The sequence below is a fragment of the Euleptes europaea genome, chromosome 15, assembly GCF_029931775.1.
Source record: "Euleptes europaea isolate rEulEur1 chromosome 15, rEulEur1.hap1, whole genome shotgun sequence".
Lineage (NCBI taxonomy): Eukaryota > Metazoa > Chordata > Lepidosauria > Squamata > Sphaerodactylidae > Euleptes > Euleptes europaea.
The window spans coordinates 5,129,081-5,142,032 of record NC_079326.1 but is presented as its reverse complement, the minus strand read 5'-3'; the positions used below and the strand labels follow the sequence as shown (position 1 = coordinate 5,142,032).

General features: G+C 41.8%; 1 protein-coding gene across 1 annotated transcript in view; it reads right to left on the bottom strand.

Annotated features, from left to right (window-relative positions):
• Positions 1–12,952, bottom strand: part of LOC130487860 (cytochrome P450 27C1) — a 43,703-nt gene that overhangs the window by 23,121 nt on the left and 7,630 nt on the right. The window contains exons 2-5 of the mRNA XM_056861405.1: positions 12,551–12,741; positions 10,569–10,768; positions 5,624–5,833; positions 3,578–3,741 (exon numbers count right to left, since the gene is read on the bottom strand). Coding sequence (XP_056717383.1) covers positions 3,578–3,741; positions 5,624–5,833; positions 10,569–10,768; positions 12,551–12,741 — 765 coding nt within the window. The remainder of the gene's footprint in view (positions 1–3,577; positions 3,742–5,623; positions 5,834–10,568; positions 10,769–12,550; positions 12,742–12,952) is intronic.

Here is a 12,952-nt window from a genome sequence, read left to right as displayed (position 1 = left end):
ATGGCGACCCTATGAATGAAAGTCCTCCAAAATGTCCTATCTTTGACAGCCCTGCTCAGATCCTGCAAACTGAAGGCTGTGGCTTCCTTTATTGAGTCAATCCATCTCTTGTTGGGTCTTCCTCTTTTCCTGCTGCCCTCAACTTTTCCTAGCATGACTGTCTTTTCCAGTGACTCTTGTCGTCTCATGACATGACCAAAATACGACAGCCTCAGTTTAGTCATTTTAGCTTCTAGGGTCAGTTCAGGCTTGATTTGATCTATAACCCAGCTTTTCCATAGTGTAGGATTTATATCTAGTATGTTAGTTAAGGAATAAATCTTTAAGCTAACATCAGCATCTGTTATTATTTACTCTGCTAAATGTAATTTATAATAACCAGCACTTATGCATCACAGGTCAGGACTATGGGGTTATGCCAAAGGCATTTGGGGGGGAGGGGCTTTGAAAAGAGGTTTAAAAGAAGTGAGTGATGTGGCACCTGACCTTGAAGTTATTCTGGGAGGTATTTCCAGGCATAAGGAGAAGCAATGGAAAAAGGGTTGAGTAGTTTGAAGGAGCCCAACTGACATAACTAGAGGAGCAAAGGATGCGAACAGGATATGAGCACAGAGATAAGGAGAAAAGCAAGGCCATAAAGGTCCTATCACAAAAGACTACTCAGTAATAAATTTTAATAGATATTATTGAAATGTAGCTCTGTGGCTGCTCTACACTGTTGTACAAGGGGAAAAGCTAGCCATATCAGAGAATAGGATTGCCAACTCCAGGTTGGGAAATTCCTGGATATTTGGAGGTGGAGCCTGGAGCGGGTGGGGTTTGAGGAGGGCAGAGACATCAGCAGGGTATATTTATTTAAACCATTTTTATGCCACCTTTCCACCCAATTAGGGTTTACAAGATGGTGAACATAAAAAACATTTAAGCAATTACAATAGTTAAAATTATATAATAATTCAATTGAAAACACATAAACAACATGAGAAGGATTGGGTATAAGGCCAACCTATCCGTTCACTCCAGTAATCTTCAGAGGCTCTGTTTTGGTTGCCCCAGCCATCTGAAGTTAGATGGGTGGCGACCCGAGAAAGGGCTTTCTTAGTCATAGCACCAAAACTTTGGAAATACCTATCCAGGGAGATACATCTGTCTCCCTTTATCAGTGTCTTCTGCCAGCAGGTGTAGGCTCTTCCCCAAAATTTTTTGGCATACCTTACTGCATCAAATACCCCATTATGCCTCAGTTGCCTAACATCTGGCAATAAAATCCTTTGATGTTTGGCTTCCTTAGAAAAAAGTTGGATTATAAGCTTTGCTCTGCAACAATACAAGCAGACTGATTTGCTATGCCCCAAATAATGCCTTGACTATGGTGCTTTCCACATGGAGGTGGGCCTGTGTAGTTGTCCCATTTATTTAGAGCATTTCTATGTTGCCTGTTCAGCATCCTTCTTGAGGAGCCTTCAATTTAAAAACACAGTATAAAAAAAACTAACCATTTTTAGAAGCCATAAAAAACAGCCATTTTTAAAAATGCATTGCAGTTGTGGCTGTCTATACAGCTCAGCAGCAATGGAGCTTCCACATGGTAGATTTCCCTGCAGTTTCTTTATCCAGTACCCTGGCAGCAGGCACCACCACCACCACCACAACCTTCCATGCCATGAGGGCTTTTGCAGTTGTTGTTGTTGTTGTTTTTAATCAGCAATTATATCATAACAAATTGTGGATCAGGTTGTCTGCATTCTCAGTTTTTTTTTTTTAAAAAAGAAGTATGTCTCTAGCCACTTTCATTGTAGAGACATGCCTTTCCTCTTATATATCTACAACAAAAGAGGCTAGATACTTACTTTAAAAAAATGGAAACCAGGAATTCAGAGAACCTGATACACAAATTGCTATAATAATATTTAATTGCCAATAAAAAAACTAACCCCCCCCCCAGTGTCAGGGGCAGGCACTTTCTTCCACCTAGAGCTCTGATCTACTAGAAGTTTGTGTATGCAAGAGTGAAAGCATATGGATGGAATCCCACACACACACACCATCCCTCAGCCAGCTCTGCTTTTCAGTTCTGGGCTGGATCCTGGTGTTTTGCATCATAAAGCCTTAGGGCCAAACTAGGCATGGCAGTGTCCCTGGGTCCAACCCATAGATGCCACCACCATTTTCAAGCCTAATCAGGAAATTTAAAAATGCCGCAAGGGCCAGATTAGGGTTGCCAGATCCCCCCCATGACACTGGCAGGAGCTTTGTTGGGGCGGGTGTGTAATGATGTCACTTTGGATTTACCCAGGAAATGCTGGCATCGCATGGGATGCTCTAGCACATTCCTTTAAAAACTCTATAGAGTCCATAGTTTTTGGGAGGAGTGCTAGAGCATCCTTGTCATGATGCCGGCGCTTCCGGGGTAAACCTGGAAGTGATGTCATCGTGCCCCACACACATGGATCACTCCCCCACCCCCGCTGGCCTATTTCCGCCTGCCGGCTGGTGGAGGAACAGCAGGCAGCCTGGTTAATTGGCAGGCAATTGCCTGCCATAACCAGGCATATGGTAAGCCTAGGCCTGACCCTGAGTGGGCCTGCAGCACAGTGCGATTAGGTGCTCATCCTCCCACCACATCTTTTCAAGTGCTGAAAGAGCCACTGAAAGGTGGGATTTTTAAATTATCCCATTAGACCTTAAAATGATGGTGGAGGCCACAGGTTGGACCCAGTGATGGACCAGGAACTCCATCACATCTAGTTTTATCCCTTAGGTAACATGAGTGAAGTTTAAAACCAACCAGTTCACACCAAAGATCATTAAGAGAATACACCTTTAATATGTTAGCATAAATCCTAACATCATACTAGAAAGTAACCAAAAGGGAATTACTAGCTATCCTATACTTACAAGAGTAAGACCACAACATTCTTCACCCAGGAATGGATGCAAGAATTCAAAACCTGAAAACTCTGTCTCCTAGTCTTGGCACAGACTTCAGTCCTTGAACATAAACTTTCCTCCTTGGTGCGTTTTGCCCATCCAGGCTGACAGTTTCATCATTTTTTTTCCTGCAGCATGGACAGGCTAAAACCTTCCTGCCAAGCCAGTTCTGGTGAATCACTCCCAATGATTGGATAATTGATTTTAAGGCTCTAGGAGGAGAAATTGCAATTGATCCAGTTTAGCTCTTGACCGCTGGTCAAATAGTGAGATTTGAGCCCCAGTATTCTTCTGTTTCCAAGTCCATTTATCAATCTAAAGCTGTCTCCCTCCCCCCAGGATAAATTGAGGATTGGGTTGCCAACAATCTGGATAAAATGTGCTGCCCTTTTAACTAACACTTAATGTGATGTTATTTAACAGATTATGTTATTTACCTCTGTGCCATGACAAGCTTCTATGCCCATTTATACACATTCAACACTCATTAAAGGGGGCAGAACATTTCCCCCCAGGCCTGCTAGCTACCTTACTTGAGGATTTTAATTGCCCCTCATCTCACAAACCAGTATGTGCTATTTCAAGATATATTTCATCCTTCCATCACAATTGCTGCTGCTGCTACTAGTAGTAGTAGTAAACTTACAGTATCAACTCCTGCCAAAAGCATTTCAGTCATATTGGCATAGATTTCTTCCACCGTAAGTTCTTTACTCTTAAGCAGAGTTGTGAGAAGTCCACCGTCAACCTTTTCTCCTTGGTCTAAAAAAGACTTTATGTCTTTTAATTTATTGTCAACATGAATTTGACCTTTGTGAATGAAAGATAGAAAAAAGAAATATTTTTGTAATTCACTGAGATTTTATTTCTCATGTCATTTGTAATCTGGTGCACACAAACAATCAAGGCACCACTTGGGTAGGCATGGAGATAAATAATTACTCACCCTAGCATGCTAAAACTCTTCAAAGCCTCAGTGAAAATACCTATTAGCAGAGTACCCTTTGTCAAGCAATTTTGTCTCCTTGGCAAAGCACAACAACCGCATTTCTTGCCACCAGAAAACAAGCTATGAGACTATAAAAGCTTCTAAAAAGTAGGTATGTTTTAGCAGTCACTAGGGTTATTTTTTTAGGTGATACGTCATAGGAGTAAGGCAGACTGGCTCAGTTCAGATATTCTTCTAAAACACAGGAAGTATTCTTGAATGTACTCAGCATAGATTTGTTTAGGTGGTAACTACCTGAAGGTTGGCAACCCTAACTTACAGACCCTAACTGCAATCATTCCAGCAGCCATCTACTAGTGTACAGGAGGGGGGATCCATTCACTAAAAGACACTGGGGAAATTATACCTTCTGTTTACAATGCAGTTAGCTGCTTATCCACTGCCTACCTAAGCTAGATGGCATGGTCTGAATTTGTGGGAATTATAAACTTATGGCAATTTCACTTCTGGTTGTAGAACAATATCCTATTCTAAACTCCCAAGAGATGTTTGCTGAGTTGGTCAGTGGACTTCCATCCTCCAGGTGTTGGCTGGAGATCTCCCAGTATTTCAACTGCTCTCCAGGTTACAGAGATCAGTTCCCCTGGAGAAAATGGCTGCTTTGGAAGGCAGACTCTATGGCATTATATCCCACTGAGGTACCTCCCCTCCCCAAATCACACCCTCCACAGGCTCCACCCCCAAAATATCTAGGAATTTCCCAACCCAGAGCTGGCAACCATAGCGGTGGTGAACCATTTTCTAGTATGGGCCTTTCACAGGCCTAGCAGTAGGTAAGCATTCCTCCTAGGTGCCACCAGGAGGCAGAGACAGCCTCTCCTCCAAACATAATTTTTTATTAACCATATAAGCCTTTTGTATTCTCTTTACCACATGAGGTGTACACCAGATTTTTCATATGCCCTTTCATTATTGTCTGCAAACACAATCAGCACTGATGGCTAAGTTATAAATGTATTATCAAAGTTTGTATTCACAATATTATGCATAGAAGATGAATTGTGAATACAAGCTTTGATAATACATGGACATTTCAGCGTACATCAGAGAATCTTCAACTGTCATTGTGTTATGCTTTTGTATCCCTTATGTATATTATTCACAATTTGTGCATTGTTTGGAAATGAATACCTTTTGAGACTCCTGTATATGTAGCAAGTTTATTATAACTTGGTTATACAGATTGTAACCTACAAAGAAATGATTATATTAATACAGCCTACAATTTATAACTTAGCCATCAGTGCTGATTGTGTTTGCAGTACCTTTGGAATTACAGCACAAGGTTTACTTTCATTATTGTCAGCAACACATAGAGTTGCCAGGTCCCCCCTCTCCTCCGGCAGGAGGTTTTTGGAGTGGAGCTGAGGCAGGGATTGTGTGCATGTGGCCGTGCCGATGCAATCACGTCACTTCCGGTTTACACCTGGAAGTGCCGCATCGCAAGGGGCCTTTTATCACTCAAACTGGGAGTTTGAGTGGTGAAAGGCCCCTTGCGATGCTGCACTTCTGGGTGTAAACTGGAAGTGACGTGGCGCAGCGTGCAGGCATGCGTGCCTACTGACCCTCAGCTGGTCGTTGGGCAGCAGGGTGGATTGGCGGGGATTGGCAATCCTAGTAACACAGCTGAACTTTTCTTGAGCAGAAATGTAGAATTTCAGAACAATATATATTTAAACTTACTGAATTTAAAGAGGCCATCCCAGGATCTACAGAATTCTCTCCAAGGTTTTGGAATGATTGGACGAAGCCATTTAGGAATAGCTCCCACATACATGGTAGTTTTAAAACTGCTGAACATCAACTCCAAAGCTTCAATGTATTCCAATGTGTCCTGGGGGATGTGGTTTTCTAGGCACCCCAAGCGGCATTCATACAGGATAGTTGCTACTCCTACACACAAAAAACCCCCATAAAACCTCAGTTTTTATTCAGTTTCCAAAGTAATTTAAGTAGCGATTTGCATAGTATATCTGAACCCTAATGTAACGTTTTACTCTTTTCTGAGACTTTTATACGTAACACCTGTAAAGGCATCTATGTGTAATGTTCTGAAGTTAAGTATGTTATGCTGCCTGCTTGCCATCCTTAGCGCTTTCTGCTTATTTTCTCTGCCACCAAAGGCTCCTGCCTTAAGATTCTTAGTTGGACCCAAAGACCAGGATGGCTTACTTATTTTGGTAGAAGGGCAGAATGGGCAGAGCATGGGGTGGCTGTGAGGTAAAAGGGGATCTTTTACTTTAAAACAGTTGTTTTATTTTAAACAGCTGCCGTTTATGCTTGGTAATTAGCAGCGAGTTCCAGACTGACGTGCCCTGCATATTTTTTTGAGTTCTTCACGCTGAACCGTCATTCCAGAAGTCACTGCAAAGCCGGCACATACTTGCTTTGCATTTCTTAAGAGCCCCTTTAACGTGACCTTTTTTATTTGCTCTGTCCCTGCCTCGAAGCATCCACTCAAGAAAGCATGAAGAATCACAGCCGCAGAATCACAGCCACGGGTTAGCTTTGCAAATGACGATTGCTAATGGTTACAAATGAAAGAACGAAGGAGCAGGCAAGTGGGGTAGTGGAATTTGTTTGACTTTCTTCTCTTGCATAGGGACCGTGAATAGGCATTTTAAAGGTCGGATTTAAAAAAGGAGCTTTGAGCGAGCATCAAAATCAACCCTGCATAAATGGCCATAGAGTTTATTTAGAAGTACAACATTGTAATGGTTTCAATAAATTCATACGCTGAATGGTTCCAGATAGGTACAGTTCTTTATTTCAAGTTCCTTAAATAGTCCTAGCCACAAAGGCTAATTTTCTCACTTGCCACTTAAACTAACAACTTCCACAAAGAACAGAGATCAATCTCACAATACCTCACTCTTCATCCTCTCAACTGTCTTCCTACATCCACTCACTCACTCGCTCTCTCCACAATCCTGTCAACTCCCCCACAAAAGTATAGTTATCATCCAATCATAACACACTTCAATCACTTATCCAGCCTCCCTCTTTCTTACTCTAGGGGCCTGCATTTTAAATCACAGCAATATACATATAAAACCCCACATTAAAACACAGAAATAAAACACACACAAAATATTTACATGTCTTATCACCACATCTATGCACACATACTCTTTAAGGTCCAGAACTCAATCCAGTACTCAGTAGTAAGCTGCATTGAATCAATATGTGTAGAACTGGGATTTGCAGTTATTATAACTTGCATAATCTCACACATTCAATTTTAATGGAATATATGGAAATATTTTCAGTGAGATATTTTAAAAGATTCAACTGGAAACAAAATTAATCAATTCTTCATTTAAAACGTTTGAGAAATAATACACTGGCTGCTAATGTTCAACAGCAGCCACCCTATGAAAGCCAGTGTGGTATAATGGTTAGATCTTCAGAGCAGGGTCTGGAAGATCAAATCCCAATCTTGCTGTGGAGGCTCACTGGGTGATTATGGACCAGTTACATACTTTCAGTCTAAACTGCCTCACAGAGTTGTGTGGATATAAAGGAAGAGAGGAGGATAATGTAAGCTGCTTTGGACCTACTAAGGAGAAAGGTGTGGTATAAATGAAGTAAATAAAAACATCAGCTGAAGATTGGAGGCAGATTGAAGGTAGGCTGGTGAATGGCTGAGTAGGAAAGAATGAGGAAGGGAAAGGGGAGGAAATATGGGGGTTTCCAGAGGGAGAAAAAGAGGAAATAGTGTGGGGAGGGGAATATAGGGGGAAGTGAGGTGCCCCCACAAGTCCTTGAGGGTTCCCTACCATGCAACTAGGCCTTGTCCAGTGGCCAGCATCACACAACTGGGCCAAAGTTTTCCTAGGTAGAGACTGCTGGGGGGGGGGAGGGAAAGCTGAAGACAGAAGGGTAGATAAAGGTATGTTGGCTGTTGGGAAAGAAACAGGGTTGCCAGCTCCAGGTTAGGAAATTCCTAGGGATTTGGGGAGTGGAGCTTGGGGAGGGTAGTGTTTGAGGAGAGGAGGGATCTCAGAGGGGTATAATACCATAGATTCCACCCTCCAAAGCAGCCATTTCCTCCAGGTGAACTAGGGCTGCCAACCTCCATGTGGGAATACCAATAGAAAAAATCACCAATGCTGTACAGTATAATTCACAAATAAATACCAGCATAGGCTCAAAATGCAGTTGTATTTGAATCAGTACAATAACTCTACAAATTATAAAAAGCGAATAGTGCAAAAAGTGAAAAGTGTGAAACAATATATACAATATATACACAAAATGACTGACAAAACCTCATTGGAAGAAAAAGTCCAACATTCGCATAGTCATAGCAGACTTCCTGAGTGTAGCCGCTAGTAGACAAAACTGTGTGTCAACCAAGCATGCACACAGACTAGGACTGGAAATCGGACAAGGTCCTTATATAAAGAGCGACCAGATGGATGCAGAAATCATGGATGCTAAGACGTTGAATGTGCTTGAAAAAGATGCAGCCCATAGTGGCGATTTTGAGATCTTTTATTATGAAGGTATGTTGCTGAAGAAGCCACTTAGTGGCAAAACGTTATTAATCCGGAAGACGTTCCTGTATTGTTTTCTGCATCCATCTGGTCGCTCTTTATACAAGGACCTTGTCCGATTTCCAATCCTAGTCTGTGTGCACGCTTGGTTGACACACAGTTTTGATTACTAGTGGCTACACTCAGGAAGTCTGCTATGACTATGCGAATGTTGGACTTTTTCTTCCAATGAGGTTTTGTCAATCATTTTGTGTATATATTGTACATATTGTTTCACACTTTTCACTTTTGTATAATTTGTAGAGTTATACTACTGATTCAAATACAACTGTTTGCATTTTGAGCCGACGCTGATACACATGTGAACCTCCATGTGGGAGCTGGAGATCACCCAGAATTACAATTGCTCTCCAAGTAGAAACACAGAAGCATAGAAACATAGTTCTGTAAGGGATCCTAAGGGACAAGGGTAATCTAGTCCAAACCCTGCACAGTGCAGGAAACTCACAACTACCTCCTTCTCATTCCCCCAGTGATCCCTGCTCTATACCCAGAGGAAGGCAAAAAAATCTCGAGGATCTCTGGCCAATCTGGCCTAGAGGAAGATTCCTTCCTGACCCCAAAGTGGTGATCAGCATTACCCTGGGCATGTAAGAAAGGGCTGTGAGAGCCAAGCACTGACTCATCCCTTCCTGCTCCCTCTCATGATCTGCCTAAATGCACAGAATCAGCATTGCTATTAGATGGCCATCTAGTCTCTGCATAAAAACCACCAAAGAAGGAAAGCCCATCATCTCCCAAGAAACTCATTCCACTGAGGAACTGCTCTGTCAGGAAGTTCATCCAAACATTTAGCTGAAAACTCTTTTGATTTAATTTCAACCCATTGGTTCTGATCTGACCTTCTGGGGCAACAGAAAACCACTCCATCCTTTATATGACAGCCCAACAAATACTTTAAGATGGCTATCATATTGCTTCTCAGTCATCTCATCTCCAGGCTAAACCTACCCAGCTCCTTCAACCTTTCCTCATAGGACTTGATCTCCAGACCCCAATAGAAATCAGTTCCCTGGAGAAAATAGCTGCTTTGGAGGGTAGACTCTATGGCATACCATGTTGAGGTTGCTTCCCAAACTTCACCCTCCAAAGGTTTTACCCCCAAATCTCCAGGAATTTCCCAATCTGGAGATGACAACTCTAAGGGGGAACTGATCTCTGTAGTTGGGAAATCCATTGTGATTCCAGGAGGCAACCCTAAGAACATAAGAAAGGCCCTCCTGGATCAGACCAAGGCCGATCAAGTCCAGCAGTCTGTTCACACAGTGGCCAACCAGGTGTCTCGAGGAAGCCACTAACAAGACGAGTGCAGCAGCACCAACCTGCCTGTGTTCTGCAGCACCCAAGATAATAGGCATGCTCCTCTAATACTAGAGAGAATAGGTATGCAGCATGACTAGTATCCATTCTAACTAACAGCCATGAATACCCCTCTCCTCCATGAATATGTCCACTCCCCTCTTAAAGCCCTCCAAGCTGGCAGCCATTCCCACATCCTGGGGCAGGGAGTTCCACAATTTAACTATGCGTTGTGTGAAAAAATACTTCCTTTTATCTGTTTTGAATCTCTCACCCTCCAGCTTTAGCAGATGACCCCGTGTTCTAGGAGAAAAACTTCTGTAAAACCCTTTTTACAGAAAAACTTCTGTAAAAGTTTTTACAGAAAAAACATCTGTAAAACCCTTTTTAGAGAAAAACCCTAGGAGGAGGCAAGGAAGCAGGAAAAGGGGAAAAGCTATGGGAGTTTTCAGGAAAGGGAAAGAGGCAATAGTGGGGAAGGGGGAAATGAGATGACTCCTGCAAGTCCTTGTAACATCTAATCTAATCAATTATAGTGATTGATAGAATGAAAACATGTGTCAAGGCTCTGGCATTTTAAAAGTGTGTAGTAAATGTAAACGTTTATGATACATTGTTACACAATCCGCCCACCTACACACACTAAAGATTGCTTATCACAGCAATATACCTTTTGCATGTAGGAATCATCTCAACCTTCTATGTTGACTTGAGTATAGCAATACCAATTACAGCTGGTAATAATAATAATAATTAAGATACCACCTTACCTTCCATTGAATACTTGAAAAAAAGGTTGTTAATATTTGTCACGGTTTCCCCATCTTCTTCTTGATTTTTGAGAGTGTGGATTCTCTTAATTAAATCCGCAATTACTTCATTAACTCCTCCAGAGAAAATAGCAACATCTTTGGGTTTTACCATTTTTTGCCTTAGCACACGTCTCATTTTTAGCCACTGTTCCCCCTCTCTGGAAGAAATAACAATTAAAAATGATCTTGATTATTCTTGCTAGCAATACCGAGCTAAACAGGAATAAGTAAAAAGAGAATACTTTACAATAAGTAAAAGAGAATTTCTCATTAGGAGGCAATGCACTGAAAATGTTGCTGGAGGACAAATATTTATGAGACAATAATTTGTTGTTCTTACAATTTATTATATAGATTTCAACAAGAAGCAAGTACTGTAGGGCACATTAGCTATCAATATATATATTTCCAAAACTCGCCATAGAGGGTATGATAGATAGAGCCACAAAATGGAGCTAGGGACAGACCGGGGGGATTTCTCTACAAATCTGAAAGAGGAGTTGCTGAACCATCTGAAGTTTAAAACAAAAAAATACAACAGGGATTAATATTCCCCAGAATAATAGAAACAATGCTTGTAACTTTAAGTAACACTGAACTATCAGTGGCCACAGTGGAGGTTGCTAAGCAACTAAACAATATTGCTGAGACTTTTAAGTAGGGTTGCCAACTTTCCAGGTGGTGGCTGGAGCTCTCCCGCTATTACAACCGATCTCCAAGCAACAGAGATCAGTTCCCCTTGAGAAAATGGCCGCTTTGGCAATTGGACTCTATGGCATTGAAGTCCCTCCCCTTACCAAACCCCACCCTCCTCAGGCTCCACCCCCAAAATCTCCATGTATTTCCCAACCTAGAGCTGGTAACCCTACTTCTAAGCCTCGGTGTCTGTAACTTGGAGGTCAAAGCAAGCCTAGAAAAGGACTCATCCCCTGCCATGGCCATTGATGGAAGAGGACTTGCTGGGGACAGGCCCCACAGTGACCACCACTGGTCCAGGTGGGGAGAGCTGCAATAGTGGGGTGAGTGAAGTACCAACGGTGGAGAGTAGGTGGGGAGATCAGAGAGGGTGATGGGTGAGTGGAGTACAACGGTGGGAGTAGGTGGAGAGAGCAGCAAGAGTGGGGCTGACTGAAATGCAAGAGTAGGGAGTAGGTGTGTGGAGAGAAGTGAGGGTGGGGTGAGTGTAGAGTGAAGGTTGTCAGATAAGGAGATTGTGAGAAAGGAGGAAATAGGGGATTAGGCTGAGAGATATGGGAAATGGAGAAAGAAAGTAAAGATTGTTAGAGAAGGGGGAAGAGGAAATGAAGCAAAGTGGGTGGGAAGGGATGCACCCTCATCACAAGTTTCTTGCATGTCCCCACATGTTATCTATCAAACTGAAACACTTTCATCTATCTACCTGAAATAAATATAACAAGTCAAATGAAAATGAGTATAAAAGCAAATAAAAACCCTGCATATCCCTAACAGACCTTCAGTGAGAGGAAATGTGAGACAGATACAGCCCTAACCATAAATGACCCCATGATTAACAAATGTAGATGGAACATTCCTTCTAACAGTAGAGAATAAATATCTTCCTTTTGGCCCATTCTATATTATTCACGTTTTGCTGACCTTTTCTAATTCAAAATCCACCTCTTGCTACACAAAGCCCTTAGTTTCTGCAGTTTTATCCTGTGAGTGCAGAAGAATGGCTGTGACTCATAAAGGGATTGGCTTTCTTTTGAATAAGTGCATTACATCAATGATTACTCTGAATGTTCCCCAGGGGCCTTTGCCAACATTCACCCTACAGGTATACACACGGTCATATTGCAAGCATTTAATGCTTTAACCAAAAACAATTTAAAATGCACCATTAGATTTCTTTGTACAGGACACAAGGATTTAAGCATGGTTTGGCAATACAATCTAGTCAAAGGTATTATTGCACTCACGCAGATATAAGTCCAGTTACTCGCCCTCGTAGATCTCTGTATTCCTGCCAGGATTCCATATTAGCTCGTTGTGGCGTAGATCCTTCTTCCCGGAGAACATGGGCCACCATGTCTCGATCTGCAATGGATACAACTAGTTGGGGACCAAAATGAGACTTGAAAATTTTTCCATATTCTTGAGCATGCTTTTGCTATAAATAAAACAAAATAAATAAAATATTCATTGTCATTGGCAAGAAAAACATTATTTTGCAACAGAACATTCTAATCTGCATGGATCATAGTGATATGAAGTTAGAAATAATGAACTACACAGAGCATAACCCAAGAATAACAGAATGTCAAATATTCTGGGTTTTGTGAGTTGCAATTATATCTCACTTTTCAAAGTTAATTACAGCT